The sequence below is a fragment of the Desmodus rotundus genome, chromosome 11 (assembly GCF_022682495.2).
Source record: "Desmodus rotundus isolate HL8 chromosome 11, HLdesRot8A.1, whole genome shotgun sequence".
NCBI classification, from domain to species: Eukaryota; Metazoa; Chordata; class Mammalia; order Chiroptera; family Phyllostomidae; genus Desmodus; species Desmodus rotundus.
In genome coordinates, this window is record NC_071397.1 from 94,999,415 (window position 1) to 95,020,600 (window position 21,186).

Genomic DNA, 21,186 nt, shown 5'->3' on the forward strand with positions numbered 1-21,186 from the left:
CCATCTCAGAGGGCCTGGCCGGAGCGGCACTCCCATGCCCTGTTCTCCGTGAGCTCCATTCCTCCCATGCTCCCCCAGCCAGGGCTTCTCTTTAGGACTCTGCTGCACTCTGTGTGAGGACCAGCTCGAGGCCATCTGGGGCTGGTGGGAAATGAACCTGCGCTATGTTTTGATAAACCACTTCAGAAATGAAGTAAGGAAAGCTACTAATCTATTTTACTACCAGAGTTCACAGACAACCCCCAACAGCTTCCTCTGCTGTGTCCCAGGCAGCCATCCACGGACGCAAGCAGTAGACATGTTTGCAAATACAATCTGGATTTCTTTAGACCCCAACTCAATTTCCTGAGGATGGTATGGAGACAAAAATTACTTATCTATTTATTTATGGCCCAGAATGCCTCCCCACCTCAAAGAAGGCAATTGCACACGAGGAACAATAATTACACAGTGTGCGTTTTTGAGCCCTATGGCCTGTCCTAGACTCCTGGCTTCACCATCTCCCAGTGACTGGGGGCAGATCATTTAACTTGAACTTAGTTGGCCACATGTGTAAAATGGCAACAAGCAGACAGCAACCACAGAATGCCCACCCATGAGGTTGCTGTGAAGAGGTAAGGGTATGGCTCATGGAGGCATTTTGTACAATGGCAGAGGCATTTGGAGGTCTGGGCTGTTAGCTGCTATTGTCAGAGTCATTTGACGGGTTACAGAATAAACACAAGTTTGGAGCACAAAGGGGGGCATTCCCTTACTTGGAGGTCTGTGTTCCCACTGGTCACTTCTGAATCGGAGAGATGGTGGTCGTTGATCGGAGGTGACACCAGACTTTATCTCTAGTACCAGTCTGAATACCTCAGCATTGGTCACAAGGACATAGTCCTGAGAAAGGAGGTTTTTCACCAGCAAAATGCAACCCAGGCTCCATGCGTGCTGAACCCACATGGAGGAGTTTTATAGGGTGCCAGGGTTGACCTTGACGTTGGTTAGTGCCTCCACCAACAATGGAGTTGCAATGTGACCTTTGCCTCCTCCTGAGCCACACTCTTTGTTCCCCATTATTGTGGACTGAATGTTTGTGTCCTTCTCAAATTCATATGTTGAGATCCAATGTGATGGATTTGGAAGTGTGCCTTTGAGAAGTTGTTAAATTTAGATGAGGCCAGGAGAGCAGAGCCTCCAATAACAGGATTAGTGCCCTTCTAAGAAGAGGGACAGGTCAGGCCACTTTCTCTGGCATGTGGGGACACACGGGGAGGTGGGCCCCTGCAAGCAAGGAAGAGATTTCTCACTAGAATCCAGCCATGCCGGTTCCCTGATCTTGGACTTCCAACCTCCAACGCTGTGAGAAATAAATGTTTGTTGTTCTAAGTCAGCTGGCCTATGGTGTTTTTGGTATAGCAGCCTGAGTCCACTAACACAACCACACTGCATGAGACAACAGAACTGACCAGAAGCTTCAAACTAGCAGGATAATGGAGACTTTTCATGGAGGGAATCATGACCATTTTCCAAAAAGAAAACTTTTGTCTCTTAAAAGATAAAGACTGTGACTGATACTTAGAAAACATAATACCTCCTTAGCCAATAGTAGCTATCATTGTCCTGGTTTTTATTTTGTTGTTCTTGTTGCCAAGGTCACCTTGGATGAACACAATAACAAGTTTTGAAACAGCTATTTTTTCTTACTGAGATGCTTCCTTAAAATGGCTTCCATGTCCAGTTTTGAAGAAACATAATTATACAATTATATTTCTGGTTAGCCATTATAAGACTGAGAGCAGACTTTGTCAAACATTTTTAGTCCTCACGACTGTTTTTAAAGCCATTATCCTGCATGTTAACTATTTCATGGCTAGACTGCTGGTTTGCCCTGTGGCCAAGCCCTGACCTCATTTGTGCCTCGGTTTGCTCTAATTATAGTTAATAGCAATTGTTGAACAACCAAAATGGTGTCAATAATAGAATGGTTATGTGAATTGTGAGATACTCATACTATAGAGTACTCTGAAGGCATAAAGGAAAATAAAGTCAGTCGGTAGGTACTGACAATGAATGTGTTTTAGGCCACGTTAGAACAAGAACAAAACAAAGGGTACCTCTCTCTCCCTCTCTCTCACACACACTCCCCATGCCATCAATATTTACGTAAAAATAAAATAACACCCTGCATGCAGGCACAGGTGAATGCGTTCACGCAAATGAACGGAAAAGGAACAGAATAAGACACGCTCAACTGTTTAATGGTGAGCCCTCTGGCGAGTAGGGTGGTGGTGGTGAGTTTGGGGAGAAAGACTAATGAAGGGCGATTCTTGACGGTTTGAGTATTTTATTTGATTCTCTTACAGGGACACTTTTGTATGGTATGTGTGATTAATAAACCAGGATATTAAAAATGGTAATACTGGTCACCTCCCCACAAGGCAGTGGTGAGACCTGATGGAGGATGAAGTCTTTGGAGACGACCTGGTGAAAGACGAGAAGCACCTGTGTCTCTGGAGAGGCAAAGGGGCCCCGGGCTCCCTGCTCAGTTAGGACAACACCATACGTGCTCAGGAGATGTGATCAAGTCCAGGAGCAGCCACAGCGCCAGGGTGAGGGAAAGTGGAAGTGAGCAGTTTCTCAAACTAAACAGATTTAATTAAATGTGTTTTTCATTCATTAGAAAAGAGAGCAGGCCTTCCTTTGCTTCATTAGTATATTTAAGTAGAGTATGGATTTTTGCCTTCCTTGGCCTCTTTGTCTTGTTCCCACTGGCTCAGGCTGTCTTTTTATTTGAATTACTTGTTTATTATATTAGGTTAAGAACCCAAAGGCCATTTTGCATGGGACACACTATAAATACCCATTAGCATGGTTGTATATTCGTGAGCTGATGAAGGAAGACAATTTATGAAGAAATTAGATTACCTCAGTTTTTCTGTAATCTGTTTTATTCGAGTCTGAAGATTACGTATGCAGTCAAGAATATGAACCCACTCTTCCGCTTGGAGTTCCTCTCAGCTCTGTCTGCACAGCTGGCTGTGACATCGGGCAAACTACAATGTGGAAGCCAGTGTATTTTGTGTCAACAATCTTCCCACACCCACCCCACGCTACACACCTATTGCATTCATCATTCTGACAGTTTGCTTGTGCAAACTGTCCTCACTTTTTTCAAGCTCTGTTCACAAATTGAGTGTGATGTATAATCAATCGTGCCCGTTAGGCAGGAGCTGAAGGGTGTCCATTGCGACGGGGCGTTTACATCCCTCGGCACCCAGCTTCCTCCACCCTGCATCACTGAGATTTCTCGGGACCAATTGGGCCCCCTTTCCTCATCCCAAAGCAGCCTGAGTTCTAGCCTGCCTTCTGCTAAGTGAAGTTTGGCTCTTACTCCAGCATTCAAAATGCCCCTTCCATGTATTACAACTTTCCTGCATTTTCTTAACGGCAAGCCATCATTATTACACTTACTGTTGTTTTGCCTTCTTGGGAAGTCTCCTCCTAACCACTTCTCTCCCTTCCTCTCCAACTCCTCCTGACTATCTTTAAAAATATAAGATCGTTAGGAAGAAAATTTTAAACAGCACCTTCAGATAGAAGGCACTACACATGATCCCAAGTAAGCAGCAGGTATCCTGCTGACTAGTCTGCGTTGTACTTAGAAGTGTTCTAGAGCAACGTGGCATGGGAAACGGTTAAAGAAATGGTCTGCAGTGAAAAGAACACACAAAACTTTGGTGCACTATTTTTCCTAATTGTAGACTTGTAACATGAGGCTTTTCGTGAAAAAAAAAAAAAAGTATGCTTTTGTGCCAACTGGTGTTTCACTCAGGAGGAGAAAAGCCAGTGTCGTTAACCGTTTAGGCTTGAAACCCAGCTCTGAATGCCGATGCCGTTTTCCCCCCTTCCTGTTGTGGAAGAAAACAGTCTGAAAACTGTAGCCCGGTGCTATAATTGTGAAGATGCTGCTGGATAAATATACACTGCTCTGCTCTGCTGTACTTTAAAAATTATATAGATGCTGACAGTTTAATGGAAGAAGTAGCATTTATATCTCAAAGGCATGTGGGCGGCCCTGACAAATATTAGTTACATAAGCCTAGTGATAACTGTACTCAAACAGACACAAAGTTGCTTTAAAACAGAGAAACTTCTGAAACTTTTTCTCATGCACGCAGACTCTAAGGAAGTGGACCTTTAGTGTAATTGTCAGCCTAAACTTTCAATAGTGTGAAATCTCGTTTTCATAAAAGAACTTTGCTGCGGGGATCAGAAACACAGGCTCTCGTCCTGTCTCAGCCGCTAGCCAGCCGGGCCACTTGGGACAGGTCACCTCCCACTCCAAGGATGGGAGCTGACTTTTGTTGCCGTTGCACAGCTAGGAGGTTAGACCCCTCAAGCTGTTTTGTGCTTCCGTGCTTTTAGCTCCCGTATACCATTATTCCCACCTTTATTTTCAGCTGAATATTGACCCCATATTACCCCAAATTTTTATAGTATAAAAACACTGTATTTTTATTTTCTATTTCTGTGTTTGGAATGAAGATCGATGTCCCTGTTTTATAGTTTCGTGTTAACCCTCCCACTGAAACAGCCTTGGAAACCCCCGAAACAGCACCCAGGAATAACAACGGCACTGAGCAGGAGGAGGGGATACCAAGATTTTGCAGGTTCCTATATGGACTGTAAGATTTTGTGGGGTATTATAAGAATTTTTCTGCTCTACTTGTAGTAAAGTAATTGGATACATTATTTTAATTATAAAATTACTGAACAAACAGTCTTTCTGGTTAAATTAAGAAGTGAATTAACCTTAGTAACCTAGAATCTCACAGAGAATTGCACAGAATCCATTTGTTTTGGGGGAGCACATAGACATTTATTCACTCATTGATTTATTCAAAATATAAATATAAATATATATATATATATATAGAGAGAGAGACAGACAGACAGAGAGACAGAGAGACACAGAGAGAGATCTAAAGAAGCCAGGCTCAAAGGAGCTCGGGGTCTGCTAGCAGAAATAAAATGCTATCTGAACACGCATGAGGGAAGGAGGTGGATGTTGAGAGAAGGGCGAGGTATTGTAAGCCTGGGGTGAGGAGAGTGGTGGGCTTCTCATGTCAGTATGAGAGGGCCTGGCACATTCTGGGCGCTGAATGAATATTCACTGAGTGCATTAGTGAATGAACATGAGACACACAGGCCGTCATCATCAGGTCACATGAAATGTAAGGTTTAGTGTGATGAACCCATGCAGCAGGGAGACATGTCCCTAAGTGGATTTTACCTGGGAGACAGTAAGAGGAAAGAAAAAGTTTAGGGGGACTGGGAATCATCATCAACCATAACAAAGCATTGCTGTGGGGACCCAATACATAAAACAGTAGTGGGTTTGCTTGCTTTTTGCCATAGACTGAATGTTTTTCCTTCAGAATTCACATGTTGGAACCAATCCCCCAAGTGATGGTGTTTGGAGGGGGTGTCTTTGGGAAATGGTTAGGTCAGACCAGTGGAGCCCTCATGAATGGGGTTAGTGCCCTTTAAAAAAAACCTTCTAGACCTCTACATCTATTTTTTCCCTCATTGAGTTGCAAACTGCAAATTGATAAACTTGACTCCCACTGACCAAAGATTCCAAAGAGCTACCTTGTCCCCTTCTGCTATGGATGATGGCAATTCTAGCTAGAAGACGGCCATCTGCAGACCGAGAAGCAGGCTCTTGTCAGATACCAGGTGCCCCAGCGCATTGATCCTGGACTTCCCAGCACCCAGAACTGGAGAAGTAAGTGCCTGTTGTTTATAAGCCACCCAGTGATGCTATTTTTTGGGGGGTGTGTGTGGATAGCAGCCAGATGAAGACGCTTATGAAATTTATTGTGGTATAGAGAATAGAAGACGGTCTTTAGCACAAGAAGGACCTGGATTCAAAATCACATTCTCATATTTACTAGCTCTCTGAGCTACAGGGTTCCGTTATGTGGGTCAGGAAGTCCAGCTGAGGGATATAAACCGATTCACTCAAAGTGAAGCCTCTAGCGAGAGCGGAACCAGGCTGAGCTCGAGTCTGACCAGGACTGTCACAATCTTCCCACAGTGCCTTGGGAGGAGTCATGTCTATCACGTGTTGTTATGATGTGGAAGGACCCAGATGGACCTGAGTTTGAATCCTGAATCTGCCTTTTATCGCCCATGTGTTTTCAGGAAAGTCGCTTTTGTCTTGCTAAGCTTCAGGTTCCTCATCTGAAAAACAGGTGTTTTATTATCTATTTTATAAGGTTGTCGAGAAGATTATAATGATCAAATAAGAGAATGTATGTCAAGAATCTGTCACTTGAAAGCTCATGAAATGATAGCTAATTTTACTCTTCCTTCTTAATTGGGAAGCCCCGACTTCAGAGATCTTCTGGTCTGGCATTGCCCTAGTGCATTGTTAATTAATGCTGTTCCTGAGTGAATGTCAGGTGAAGAAAGCTTCCATGGTTAAATGAGCTTGGGGAGGGTGGGGGAGGCGAACCGAATGAGGTTCTTTTCTACAGAACTTATTTAATAGGCTACAGGATGATGTGAACCTTCTGCCGTGGGATTTGTACTAGCATTTCTTAAGTTCATCTGACTACAGAATTCTCCCTCGTGGACCGCACCCTAAGACTAATGCTCCACAGAACACACACTGAGACGTGCTCCCCTAACCAAGCACCTGTCTCTGACAGACGAGGAAACTGCAGCCAAAGGGCCAAGCAGACAGGAAGTAGCAGAGCCAAAATCAGGACCAGAACCAGGGTCACCTGATGTCCTGGGTCCTCCTGAGTTGACACCACTCGGTCTTAGCAAGGGACTCTTTCCTTGCTGCTCTAGGGTCTGCTGCTGGTCTTAGGAGGGTTAAGGCAGGGGACAGAGTGTCTGGAGAACACCAAGAAAGGAAGGCCGCCATGGAGGACCTGGTCAGAGAACAAACACGCAAAGACAAAAGGGAGATTTGGGGCTGGAGGACACCACCAAGCCTGCAAGCCAGTGAATCCCAGTCACAGCATTTTCGCTTCTCGTTAAGGCCCGGAATCCATGAGAGGACGCTATTGAATTGTACACTTACAACCAGAGTCTCCAGCTAAAGAGACCAAGGAAAGGCGGCCTGTTAATATCACCCACTGCAGCCCAGTCACATAGCCATTTGCAGCCTGTCCATATTTTACTGACATGAGCAATTACATGTCCTGTGACGGCAATGAGGCAATCAAATTTATGTCTCGTCATCTGTAACAAGATTAGACATAACCCTTCTCATAAATGTAATACTGAATGGAGATTTTTAAGAACATAAGTACAGTTAAGGATCCTTGCGTTTATCCCTCATAGTTAATTAATATCCTCCCCAAGAATCGGCAGATGATAGATATCAGGACGCTGAGCCTTTGAATCCGTGGACGGGTGCACTAATGATTTTTCTCCATACCTTGCTCGGCGTCAGCTGGGCTTGGGACTCACAACACCTGTACCACAGCGATTTCAGAAGCGCGGCGAAGGGAGTGACGCCGATTCCCGCCGCGATGCACACGCTCACGGGGTAGTGAAACACATCGGAAAGCGCAGCCCCGAACGGCCCGTCCACTGCCAGCCTGCAATCACAAAGTCCAGACCGGGCAGCGTTCAGGACGCTCTGCTCCTGCCACCCGCGCCATCTGAAACCAGTGCTGTTTGTGGGGTGGGTTTGCGGGGAGTGTGCGCAGGGAGGTTGGCTCTGCGCTGGAGAACGCCCTCTTTGGAGAGCTGGGACTCAGCATGAAGATGTGGGGGCCTGTCTCCTGGGGGGTCGACCAGATGGTCAGGCCCAGATGTGCTTCCTGCGTGTGGAAGGACAGAGCCTGACCGCTCCAGCTGGGGCTCACGCCCCTTCCGTGTGACAAGCTCCTCGCACAGTTCCTAGAAGCCCTTGTTTGGGCTCCCAGCAGCATGCAGCCTGCTGGAAGGAGACTTTGCTCCTAGCTGCCCCCCGAGAAACAAAGCAGAACATCAAGGGGGGCGGGGAGAGGGGTGTTAGCAGGTTTATCTGTCCTTTTGTTCATCCGTTTCTCCCCTGGTTTTATTTATTCGGTCTCACACCTTACTACCACCCATTTATATAATTTTAGCCTAATGGAAGCCATTCGTTTGAAATAAAACATTTTGAGATAATTTGTCAGTTATGTGCAATTCCTAAAACCTGTTATTTTTGATTGTGCAAACTCAAAGTTTGTAACAATTAGGCCAGGGTGGCACTGAGGTATCTTGGCTTAGCAAATTTCTCTTTATAAGGAGACAGCATGTTCATCAAGTAAACATGGCCACCTTTAACACGGTCCTAAATGTACTGGCTTCTGGGTTCTAGTCCAAGTCTCATGAACACTTCCCTGTCCTGGTTTTTCTTTCGCTTCCTACAATATCCAGTACCCCGTTCTGCCACGGGGCCTTTGCACGTCATAATCCAAGTTATCACTTGGAACACTTGGTCCCAATTTCCGCCCTTGCTTGGTTAACAGTTGCCCTCCCATTAGGTCGTATCCCACTACCCTGGGGAAGATTCACAGAACCTTTAGACTAGCTAAATCGCCTCTTATATAATTTACAGCACCACCACGTGCTGCTCCTCTGCAGTCCTTATCACAGTCGCAATTTCACGCTTCTTTGAGGGAGTGTGTGGGTGATTGTTCTGTGTCTGCCTTTGCCCGCTGCTGCATCTCAGCACCTTGCGCTCCCCAGCATGGAGTTGTTCAGTACCAGTTTGTTGACTAAATCGTAGAGGGAATGTTTAAAAGATTTCAGTCAGCAATTTGTATTTAAAAATGCCAACTATTCCAAAAGCACACATTTACATATGAACAAAGATATGCTAATTAAAAGGGTTCTAAGTTATTCATAACCATTCCCTAAGGGGTGTCTGTTGAAGGCACCCCAGGTTGGCCCATTTGGGCTATGATGTGCCGTGAAAGTCCAATTGGGTTTATTTAAAAATATTCCATATGCCAGAGCTCCTAGTAATTCAAATGAACTCTCCTGAAGTTAATCTTAATTAATAAGGCTTTATTACATATTGATATATGGAAATGGAAGAATAAAAATAAAAGGTCATTAACTAGAAAGGGTTAGTGTCTCAGCCTACTGTAGATTATTTCATAAATAATTAGATAAGGGGAACTGAGAGAGAAAAGGTGAATCTCCGTGGATTAACATGTCCTATCGGTAATTGTTTTTATAATTAGTCATATTTGGAATTTATTTGACACTGATTTGAAAAGATGACAATTAAATGCAAAGAAGAATTGTGTTATATAATCCACAGAAATACACAATACACAAAGTTCTTCATCATTAGAATTGAGTCCCTACGCCAGAAGCGGCTGGAGAAAATATTCAGTCCAATTTGCCTGCTAACCCAGCGGCCCTCGGCTCCCACATCCCTGGGAGCTGGCACTGGCTGACTCCGTGTTGAGGGTGCCTGCTCCAGTCAGCGGCCGCTCTACGAATGAGGGAGTTTTTCCTCCTGTCTCCCTGAAATCTGTCTCCTGACAACTCACCCCTTTTGTCTTCTTGAGAAACACATTTCTCGTCTTTTCTCTTCCCTGCGTTTCAGGCCTTTAAATAGTTGGTGGTAGCTACCATTACACCCTAATTATTCTTTTTGGGCCAAAATGTCTTCATATTTCAAGGCCTCTCACAATTTCAAACTGGCTTCCTTTGCCTAAGTTCTTTTTATTTTGGGGGGGGCATTATGGTGCTAATCCCTTTTTAAATGAATTTTTTTAAATTTATTGGGGTGACATTGGTTAATAAAATTATATAGGTTTCAGGGGTACAATTCTACAATACATCTTTGTCAAGTTTGCTCAGTTACTTCCTCTTTGATTTGTAAACAAGGGATTTTTAACAATGCAGCCTAGAAAGCCATTTGCCTTTCCAGCGTCTGCACCGTACTGTTCCTGGTTGCTCATGGTCAGCAGCATCCCCCACCCACGTCGTCCTTGTCTACCCTCGTCTCTTTGACTCGTGACTTTTATTCATCTACGTGGTTTCCACATCTAATCATCACTTTCACTGCCATCTCTGTGGTATGTGACCTTTCTTATTTTGCTAATAATAATAGCTAACTCTTTTTCATTATGCATCATGCCGAGGGCTTTATATGGACTGTCACATGTAATCCTAAACAAAGCCTTAGGAACTGTTATTATTGTCTTCATTTTACAGATGGGAAACTGAGGCACGGTGATACAGACATTCTCCAGAATCACATAAGCAGTTGGACTTTTAACTCAGGCCGTGTGATGTTGGAGCCTGTGGCTCCAGGCAGCAGGTTAAATTGCTGAAAACTTCAGAATCAACTCTGAGGAGTTCCTCCATTTTACTTCAGAAGGTCAAGGTCTTCTAACAGAGCTCACGATCGCTCCCTTTCTCCTGGACTCAGAGAAGGGCTCCGTGCCCCACTCTCTGACCTGCTCTTTGCCCAGGTTTGCTTCTCCTCTGGGCTCTTAGTCCTTGATTCCTGCGTCTGGATTAAATCCTTTCTGGATCCAAAAGTAGCGAACACTTATGGTGCTCTCCCCAAAGTCTTTGACTGAATTAAAAAATAAAACAGCTTTGAGACATGAAGTCATCCAAGGAAGTCCAATAAAATTCCGGTTCTTTGTGGGTGGAAGATATAAAAAAATTCTAGGGCTTTTTTTGCTTGTTTCTTTTGTTTTACTGCTAGTACCTGTGTTGGCACACACATATTTGTTCAAATAAGTTGAACAAATGAAGGGAAGCTGCACTGTTTACAACAACTCATTTTTATTCATCCCATTCATATTTATTGATGTCAACTGAGAATTAGGGCCTGTTGTGGCTACTGGGGACACCAAAGTGAACCAAAGAGTTAATGTCCCTTTTCTCATGGAACCTCCATTTTCGTGTGGGGAGAGAGATGGCAAGCAAAGAAACAGGTATTTGGTGTGTCAGGTAGTGTCTGCACGTGGAGAAGAATGGAGCAGGGCACGAGTGTCATGACCCCGAGGGCCAGCCGGGTTGAGGAGGGAAGGAAAGCATTCGCTAGGAGACATCTGAGCAGAGACTTGGGGGTAGAGGGAGGCAGAGATCTGGGGGGAGCCTCCCGGGTGGGAGGGATGGCAGCGGCCAAGGCACTGAAGTGAGTGTGCTGGGTGTGCGAGAAAAACGAGAATGGCCGGGCACCCAGGGAGCAGGTGGTGGAACCCAGGAGCCTCTGCGGGCCTGGGGCTGTGTGTGTGCGAGGGGGAGACCGTGTCAGGCTCTGAGCCGACCACGCTTTCTATAGATAGAGAGTGCATCGACTTCTGAGAAACACGCTCTGGGGGCTTGCTGGGGGACTGGCTGAAATGCTAGCTGCACTGTGGGGGGAAAGGTTGCTTCCTAGACCAGATAACTGTGTACACCCAGAGCAGAGTGCAGGCTCGCGAATCAGATATAGGTATGGATCTTGGCAGAGGGACCCGTGTGGGGGTTGTGTGTGCGTGTGTGCCAACTTTTATTCCTGATTTTAAGAATTTATACTGCATTCTGAATCTTAGAGTTCTATTACATTGCTTCTTTTCTAGGATAAAAAAAAAAGTTCTTGACGGATTAGTCAGGTGTTGTCACCTGACTTGGGGCACTAGTCCAGTTTGATATCATGCCACTCTTTAGTGCTAATGCTTGGAATGAAAGATGTGGTTCTTCCTACCCATGAAACACAACCATGTCCAGGGCTACGTAGTTACAGGTCAGTGTCCCAGTGGAAGGGAGGCGGAAGGGACAATACACCCATTAGATTCTGTGCCTCAAATTTATTCCGGTGCTGAGTTTGCCAGCTGTAAATACTTGTCAAGTGAGCTAAGGGATCCATATTGGGTCCAGGTGTTCATTTATTCTTTGTCAGGTATTTACTTCTTACCCACTGTGTGTCAGACCCTGTGCTGGGCACCAGCCACGAAAGACAACAGCCAATATCCTGCCCCCAGGAAGCTCCATTCCAGGCATGTCTTGCCCCTACCGTGGTCACCACCCAGTTTCTTGCCACAGTGGCAGTGCTTCGTAGCTCCTATACCCTCCAAGGATGGCAGAGGAGAGGACCTCCTGAGGCTTCTTTTGAAATGATCAGTTCTTTCAAAAGTGTTTTTCTTAGCGTTTTGTGTGTTTGTGTGTGTGCACGTGTCTCTGCCTGGGGCCCTAGGCACAGGCTCTGTGTGCTTATCAGGCAGCCCTGCGGCGAGAGTGGGAAGCTGCATCAGGCCGGGGGCTGGTAACTCGCACTGCCGTGTGCCCAGGCATTTTTGAATAGGATGCTGTTTCGGATTGATTCATGTCCCCCAGGTGGATATGTGGAAATCATAAGTGCATAGCACTTTAGAATGCGACCTCATTTGGATACAGGTGTGTTGTTGACACACTTAATCAAGGGAAGATGAGGTCAGACAGTAGGGTGGGCCCTTATTCCAACAGGACTTTAAGGAGAGGTTACAGAAACTTGGAGGCACAGTCACAAGAGGAGAGAGCACCAGGTGACAACAGAGGCAGAGACTGGGATGCTGCAGCTGGAGGCCCAGGGAACAAGGTTGCTGCTCGACCACCAGCGGCCAGGAGGTGGCAAGGAAGGATGGTCCCCTCCAGGTTTCAGAGGGGGCAGGGCCGTGCTGGCAGGTAGATTTTGGGCAATAGTCTCTAGAACTGTGAGAGATTACAGTCCAAAATGGAGAATAAATTTCTATTGTTTGAAGCCACCCAGTCTGTGGTCCTTCCTTCCCAAGGAGACCAACCCAGATGGCATCAGTGCCTTTCCAACGTTCTCCGACCTGCCTTTTGCACATCTTCCTTGTGGCAGAATTAAATCATTTGCTTGCATCAGGCCTCCTGACGTTCTGGAGGGTGGGGGCAATGTTTTGCCATCTCTGTATCCCGGCACGCAGTGGAGGTTGATCCATGTCCATTGTGTGCGCCCACGCAGGACTGACTGACGACGCTACTACCTTTCTGGACTCTCAGATCATTTTGGTCATTTTATGAGCTTCCATCTGTAATTGTTAGCGCTTTCTCTAGTGTAAGGAGCCTGCCAGATTAATTCTGACCATGAAGTATGTGTCTTATGAAGACCAAACTTCACAAATATATAGACCTCAGCCTAACAACAAGAAGTGTGCAGGGCTATCTTAGGCATTTCAGGCTGCCTGTCACCACCCAAGCGGAATTTGGAGCTGGGAAGGCAGGAGTCTCCTGTTCCTTGCATCATGGCCTGCCTTTGTTGAACTTTTTTTTTTTTTTTTCAGAAATATACTTGCTTCTATCGGAAATTTTTAAAATTACAGTTGACCCTGGACCAACATGGGGCTAGAGGCCCTGGCCCCAAGCAGTGGGAAATCTACCCTTTTGACTCTCCCAGAACTTAATGACTGCAGTTTTTTTATGTATGTTCTTAAATTAAAAAAAAACCCTCAAACTTACCATCTAGAAAAAAGATAATGCTAAATTTGGTAGCATGTTGATGCACTAAAATACCTTACTCTTAAAAATATTCCAAGTTATGCATAAGAAAGGAATGGGATCCAACCTTGGCAGGCTCTGAGGCTCCCCGAGGGCCCGTCCGTCAGCTTGGAAGGCCTGGCACAGAGCTCTGGTCCAGTCTCCTGCCGCCCGGATGTGCACACTGAAGAAGTCCTCCTGGGGGGCGGAGGTGAGCGTGAACGGGTGCCACTCCAGCCGGGATATGGACGGGCATTGGAGCAAGATGTACTGCCCCGGTGCCATTTGAAAGTGATGCTTTTTCATGTGAAGTTCTAGCACCTCAGACGGATGGCTGACCACCTAAATGAGAATAATGCAGTTGTTGGTCTTCTTACTCAGGTCAAGTACTAAGAAAATGGCCTTCATTACAGCAGAAGCTTGCCTTTTTCAAATCAACTCTCTTGAGGTATAATTTACACACACCATTGTTTATGAACCTCTGAAGATCTTTGCCATCACCTTCGCGTCTGGGTTGACAAATCCAGCAAGAATGAAGTTTTCTTCCTTCATAGTGAAGTCTGACATTGGAGTAGCTGCATCCAGCATGTGACTTCCTGTCTCAAATAGCTACGCTTTCCTTAGCACAGTGAACCAGACCCAAGAAAACACAAGCTCGACTATCACACATTGTACTTAATTGTGCTTAAAGTTATTAAAACAGTCACAGAATTTTCTCTGTGTTTTAAAAATGTAGGTTCTGTTTTAAATGATCGGAATCGTTTCTAAATCCTTTGTGAATTAGCCCTCGTATTTCTTCCTTTTAAGTGGAAAACAATCTTCAAACTCACACTGAAATGTTTTGTCTTACTCAGGTCTCGTCCAGTCTCCTACCTATGCTGTGAGTTTTAGATATAGAAAGCATCATGCAAAATTCTTATCCCTTTTAAAAGAACTTTATACCTTGCTGTTTATCAGAGGAAAGGAATTAATTTCCCCTTTTTAGATTCTCATCTTGTTTTCTGAAATATCGCTCCAGGTCCCCAGCTCTTTTATTGTGGCAAGGGGTATAAGGGAACAAAATCTTGTGTCTAGATTTTGTGACAGTATTCTTCCACACAAAAGAGAATTTCACTGCATTTTAATCATCACGTCTGTTTCTCTTCTCCCTACTGATATTGGTTCTGAATCTGCTGTTAAATTGTCTCCCTAGTAACAGCTTTAGTAGATTTCTAGAAGTTTTACTGTCTCACTTTTGATACAGCCTCATAGCCTTTGGTGTTAAACTTGAAAACAGCAACACAAAAACAGCTTAAAACAGAAATATGAAGCAATTTCCAGCCTCTGCTCTCATGAAGACAGTTAAAGAGATATAGTATTCTGTTAATATTGTACTAGCAAGGCAGTAGAGGTTTGGTTAGCAGAGAATTTCTTCTTAGACATTTAAAAAACTGGGGGCAAAGCATGTGGTACTTCTTCAGTCTCCTAGACTATGTGTTCTTGGCCTACCTGCTCACATCTCTCCCCCAGTATGAGGTAAATATTGGTGCCCTGTGAGTAGGGTTGGCAAGACTGGAAAATGCTACCCCAGAGCAAATGCTACTCATTACCCAGGATAGAGTTCCTCCGATGTTCTTCCTTTCTAAGTTAAACCCCTCATCACCCTCCTCTCTCTGAACCTCAGGGTGACTGCTGTCCCTTCTTCTGTTCAGTAATTCTGGGTGTGAGTGTATGGGCTTGAATCTACATTTGTGTGTTTGCAGAATCTGTGTCTTTGTGGTGAAGGAAGTGATTATACTTCAAGTTGCTATGACCAGTGTAAAGCATACTCAGTCCCCTGCCTATTTCCCCCTGGAGAGAAACTGAAATAAAAATTATACAGCTGATTCGTGAGCTGTCCCATAATCTTTATCAGAATTCTGTGCACCAGGCTGGAGGCCTGATCCCTGCCTCCAGTAAAATTAGTCACACGAAAAGATGCACAGGATACAAGCAATTATTAGAACAGAAGATGAGCCTTTAAATTACAGACAGTTCTGCAATAAAAATGGCAAATTAAAAACTTGGGTTAATAAAAAATTTTCATCTACACTCAGGCTTTTATTCCGACATAAAGCTACATGCATACCTTCGTAATGACAACTTCTTGTTGAAATCGCCGGTACCTAATTACTCGTTCACATGCGTACAAGACCACAGGGCCCAACACCCACTTCCAAGCCTGCAGAGAGAGAGGAAAAGGAAATGAAAATAGAATCCAAATATTTTCAATTTGAACCGAATCAATATATAACATGATGGAGTTTAGACATTTTCCTTTAACGTTAGGCCAGTTGTCAACAACAAAGATGTCTCCATGTATTAAATACTAGAACATTCAATTATTCCTTGAAGTCTACAAGCTTATTTAAGAGATTAAACTCTTCTGTATTGGCTTTTATGCTTACTTGATCAATGGTACCTTTATGTAATTAGAAATAATTGAATTTGCAGAGAAATAAGGAAGCAGATTGATGTTTTTGTTACATATGATAGGGTCATAAATGCTCCCTAACTCAGCCAAAGTCAAAGGCTTACAAAGCTACATCACTGAGCCACCACAGGACATGGGAAATTAAATAAAAACATTTTGAAGAGTAATTTTGGGGGCTAGCAATGCATCACACCTTGGGGGTCTGCCTGAAGAAACATCCCTTCCCGCCCTGCCCTCCCCCACGCGTGCACAGCCAATATTATCTGTAATAAAACATAAAGTTGGTTTCTCAGCATTTTAAATCCATGTTTACAGAATCAGAACGAACGCCTCAGCAACTGCTGGATAACTGTGACAGTGGACATGTCCATTTTCACTGCGGCCCATCCTGTGTTAACCGTTCCTAAGTTTACACTGCACGGCCATTTGACTAGCAGGCTATTTATTCCTGGACCAGGTATTGGTTACAATACCAGGTGTCTTCTTTCCCTAAAAGTGAAGGAATGAAGCTAAAAATTTTGAAGGCTTCTCCTAGGTCTGATACCAAACAAGCCCACAGGGCACATGACACTGTCCTTATTTTACAGAAAAGGAAGGCTCAGCAAGATCAAATTGCCCAGGGCCACAAAGGCTGCAAGACGCACAGTAAAGACCTGAGCCCCAATGTGCTCAGCCACCTGAATGGTGCTTCTTCTAGGACCCAGGTGCCTCCCTAGAGCATTTCCACATAATCATGCTTTTCCTATCCAACAGCAACATTGGTACTGACACTTGCTTTACAAAACTTCCGAAACATTAATTCATTAAATTCCAGGATATTAAGGGTTCTTGGAAATCTAGGCTAATTTTGCACTTATTGAATTAAAAACTAGACGTTCTGGGAATGGGTATGAGTTGCCTAGGGAGACAGATCCAGATCGCAGAGAGCCAGGACTATAACTCAACGCGTTTCACCATTTCCCTAAATTCCCTCCCTGGTGTTCTAAATCCAGCACAACCTCATCCTTGTGTACTTACTATCTTGGGAGCAAGGAAAATGTTCATGAAACCCTCACTGATTGACTCACTACCTCATTACTCCTTCGTCCCTTACCTACTATCCTAGTCCATCTTTTCTGTCGACAAGTCACCAGCCCTTCAGCATTACTTTTTACTTCTGTTATCTTTGTTGTTGTTTTAATTCTTCTTTGTTGCTTTCTGGGTGTGCTTGTATGGCTCCTCTTCTCATCCACATCAGCCTTCTCTGCTTTTTCCCTGAGAGTCTCTTGTTTACCTGAACAAGGCTTGATTTATGCAGGCAACACAAGGCAATTTGACCCACTTATTCTTTTCTGCCTCAATGGGGTTCAGTGACATGTTCAGAATGGCAGAGAGAATAAAACCTGTGTCCACTTATGCTGTCGGTGCAGCCATGATGATGGGCAGAGTAAGGGAAAAGACAGGACGGGGTAGGCATGAAGGATGGGGTTGCACCAAGGGAATGACTCCGTAGATGGCTTATGCTCAAATGAATGAAAAATGGCATTGAGAATTGGTCTGGATATTTACAGAAATGACAGCAAGAATACAATTCTTTCTATATAAATTTAGAGAAAATTTTGTATAACACTCACAAAGCCTCTGTGTATGGTTGTTTTTTTTTTTTTTTTTTTTTTTTTTTTACAAATAATCTTCCACACACATTTTAGAAAGTTTTAGACATCACAGACTGGATTGGGGTGGTGTCAAATCAGTCACAGTCCCTGATTTTTCCATGTTGATAAAATGGAATGGATTAGTTTTCTTTGTACGGCTCGTCAGGAAGGAGAATGTAAGCTATTAATCCTCAGCTCGATCTCTACTCTAGTATATAAAATTGCTTCAGGAGGAGAAAGCCTGATTTCGTTCCACTGTGATAGCCACAGAGCCACTGAAACTTAGGGAGTGCAGGAGAGGTATGGCCAAAGGGGAATCTCCGAAGATCATCCTAGCAGCGATGGCCAGTGCAGACAGGGGGAGGGAAGACAAGGAGGCCATGGATCAAAGCAAGAAGGGCAGGTTTGAGGTAGACCCTGAGCTGGGTCTCGGAAGACCTGCTTTTGGTCTTGGGGTTGCCATCCATAACCCTGTGCCTTCAGGCACATCCTGAGCCTTTTATGTTCAAAGTTTCTGTTTTGTGAAATGTGTTGGAAAAAATGATTATTTGGGGTTCTCTCCAAGCTCTTAAATGTTTTAGCTTTATTCACAGAGATAAATATAGTGTCAGGGACCTGTGCTCACCGAGATCAGTGGACAGCTGACAAAGTGAGGGGTGGCAGAAGGCCAGAGATTCAGGACGAATGCTGAGAAGTATTGAGATGAAATTTCATGGCCACAGAGTTCGAAGCTCCGGTTTCTTGATGTAGCTTTGTTCAGAATGTGCCTTGTGACTGTAGGGAAGAAATTAAAACTTTTGGGGCATCTTTTTCTCTATCTATTAAATAAAGGGACCTGACTATTTAGCATCTAAGTTTCTTTAATGCTAAAATACTCTGTGGATTCTTAGCTTAATTTTTTTCTTCTGCAAGAATACTCAGAAAGTCACTGTACAGTGAGTATTTTATGATAGAAATAAAATCATATTGATTTAAAAGCTGCAGTAATGAAACTTGTTTCCTCCACTTTCACTCCTGGTTTTTCATTCCTACCAGAAAATAAGAACATGCTGGCTTTGGTTTTATTTTATGTGTGTGCTTGCGAATGGCCTCTTTTTTTAGACAATAAGATTTCCAGGGGCAGGAACACGTCTCTGAAGCCTGCCTCTAGTGCAAGCCCAAACATATAACAGTCACTTGGAGAGAGTTTGCTGAATTGACTTTACCTCAGTTAAAGCTTTCCCTGTACTGTTGATGTCACTCCCTAATAATTTAAAAAGCATCAGCTTTATCCTCATCATTATCATTATGTATTATTAGTTTTTGATGCCATAGGTCAGTGCAAGAAGGTGCTTCTTTGGCTAAGGAAGACCAAGCATCTTTTGAAAATGGATTGTGTGAACAATTCTAGATTCTGGAGTCTTGTATGTGTCTGCGAGTTTCAGGATGAAAGGGGCACTGAGACAAGTCAGGGAGAAGGGACTGCGATGTATAATTGGTTCCTTTGATCAGTTCAGTTTCTAAGAGATGAAGTACAAAGCATTCTCTGTCCTAACAGGGGGGAGTAGTGCAGCACTGATGGGGAATTGAAACATTCCGTTGATAAAAGCACCATGAAAATGCACTGAGTTAAGGGAGGCAAGAGGAAGGGATGAGGCCCCGCAAACACTGGGTACATGTGGTGCAGCGAAGCACAGGAGCCCTTCCTCGTCCTTGGGATGCCTTCAGGATTCAGTGTCTCTAAGACATCAGAGAGAATATTGTACATCCAGCCAAGCGGTAATTGCACAGCCCACACACACTTTGAATTAGGATCCATTAAAAATAATGGGAAAGAGTGACAACATGAGTTTGGGTGTGCAAGGAGGTGTAGCAGGCGAGAGTTAGAGAGATGGGTAAGTTCTCCCTTTTAATGATAATTAATGTCGGCATCTGCTGCTGCTGGGAGCAGGCTCTGGTCTGTATTCATGAGGTGTAGGAGGGTATTGATTTTTTTATGGAGACGCTGTAGCTGAAAATTTTAGAGAGGCATTCATGTTTCCCATTAATATGCAGGCTGGGTAGTGGCTACTGATAGTTGAGTTTAAGACAGAGACAATCTATACTGGCCATTAAAGGAACCACAGTCTTATGGGCACATCTATTCAGGTTCACCCAGTTTTATACATTTTTCCCAGCACTTTCACCTTAAAATGCAGTGCTTAATTTAATATATTTGAGGATTTCAGAAAAAGAAGATTTTTTATTCTTCAAAAGTTGATTGCTTAATTTCCTAAATCTCATGATTTATATTCTATTACATACTATACACCCATTTTTATGACATATTTTCTTGGCACTTGTTTTCTAGTTTTAATCTCTTGGCTTCCACGCCCCCCCCCCCCCCCCGCCCCACCACACATCCAGCTGTCCCAAGTTTTGTATTGTTCCAAGGTACCCAAGAAAACCAAAAAAGATTATTTCTACTTATTTCTATTTACTTATGCCATCAGTGGAAATCATTACAGCCCACCCTGGAAATCTTGCGTTTGAGATCTTGTGGGCACTGTCCTCTGGTCTAATTAAGTCACTTGTTGGCTTCTATTGTCATTATTTCAGTTATGGGAGCTTAATTAGAACAGGAAGTAAATGCATTTAACACCCCTCCCCCCCTTTTTTTCTTTCCCAAAAGCTACAGAAAGAAGAAAGGCAAGCTTAGAAAGAGAGCATGTTCTCATTTGCTTGTTGCTTAATGTTCGCTTGAGAAGTGATGCTATTAATTCTCAGAATGGAGAAGGCGGACAGGGAGCTGAGCTTGCTGAAAACAGGGGGTGGAGAGTCACACGGCTTTCTAATTCCTCCAGAGACATTATTGTGCTTGCAGTGGCATGAATTCCCACAATATCAGACATTCGCATTTAAATGTAAGCAGAAGAACACATTTCAAAACAGACAGAGTGCTTTTGGCAGTAAACCTCTTTTAAAATTATCCATAACTCGATTTCTCCATTAGCACACTTAATAAAGACTTGGCTTTGTCTGGTGGTGACATGGGCTGTTCTTTCCCCAAGCATATAAAACTCTGGTTATTTTAACTATGGCGACAGCTATTTTTAAAAGCAATTGCGTTCATCCTTACCGAAGGCTCCTTGCCTGAAAATTGAGGCACAGGGCAGCGGGCCGCTGCCTGCCATTCAGCATAGCGGTCTCTACAGAAGGTGACGTTGTGGAGCGAGAGGCTCTCAGGAGTTTGGCCTCGAACGATCCGACTTGCCGTCAAAAACAAAACAAAATGCCAACATTTAAAATTGATTTTATGCAGTCTTGTGATACCACAGATATAGATTCTACAATGGGCTCTAGAATAACACTTCCAGTGTCTCACAATGGGCAAAATGAATTCATTCATTTCCCTTAGCATCTTTAAAGATGGGAACGTAAGAAGCTTCGAGTAACTTTGAAGATCCCAGAAAAGAAGTGCCTCTCTGTGGTATCCTGTGTTAAATTGAAAGTGTCTGCATTAGAGAATTTATAATGAGGGGAAATTGTTTGAACACATCCTTTTGTAGACTGTTGAATTTAATTAGGTCACATCTTGTCCTGATTGCTGATTCGGGCTAATTGGCTAACTTTGTACTATTTGGGTCCTTTGCAGATTTATTTAACTTCTAC

General features: G+C 43.9%; 1 protein-coding gene across 1 annotated transcript in view; it reads right to left on the bottom strand.

Moving 5' to 3' along the window:
- NOX3 (NADPH oxidase 3) overlaps positions 1–21,186 on the bottom strand; it is a 56,783-nt gene that overhangs the window by 17,820 nt on the left and 17,777 nt on the right. The window contains exons 7-10 of the mRNA XM_024552225.2: positions 20,654–20,783; positions 15,578–15,670; positions 13,559–13,812; positions 7,442–7,604 (exon numbers count right to left, since the gene is read on the bottom strand). Of these exons, the coding sequence (XP_024407993.2) occupies positions 7,442–7,604; positions 13,559–13,812; positions 15,578–15,670; positions 20,654–20,783 (640 nt within the window). The remainder of the gene's footprint in view (positions 1–7,441; positions 7,605–13,558; positions 13,813–15,577; positions 15,671–20,653; positions 20,784–21,186) is intronic.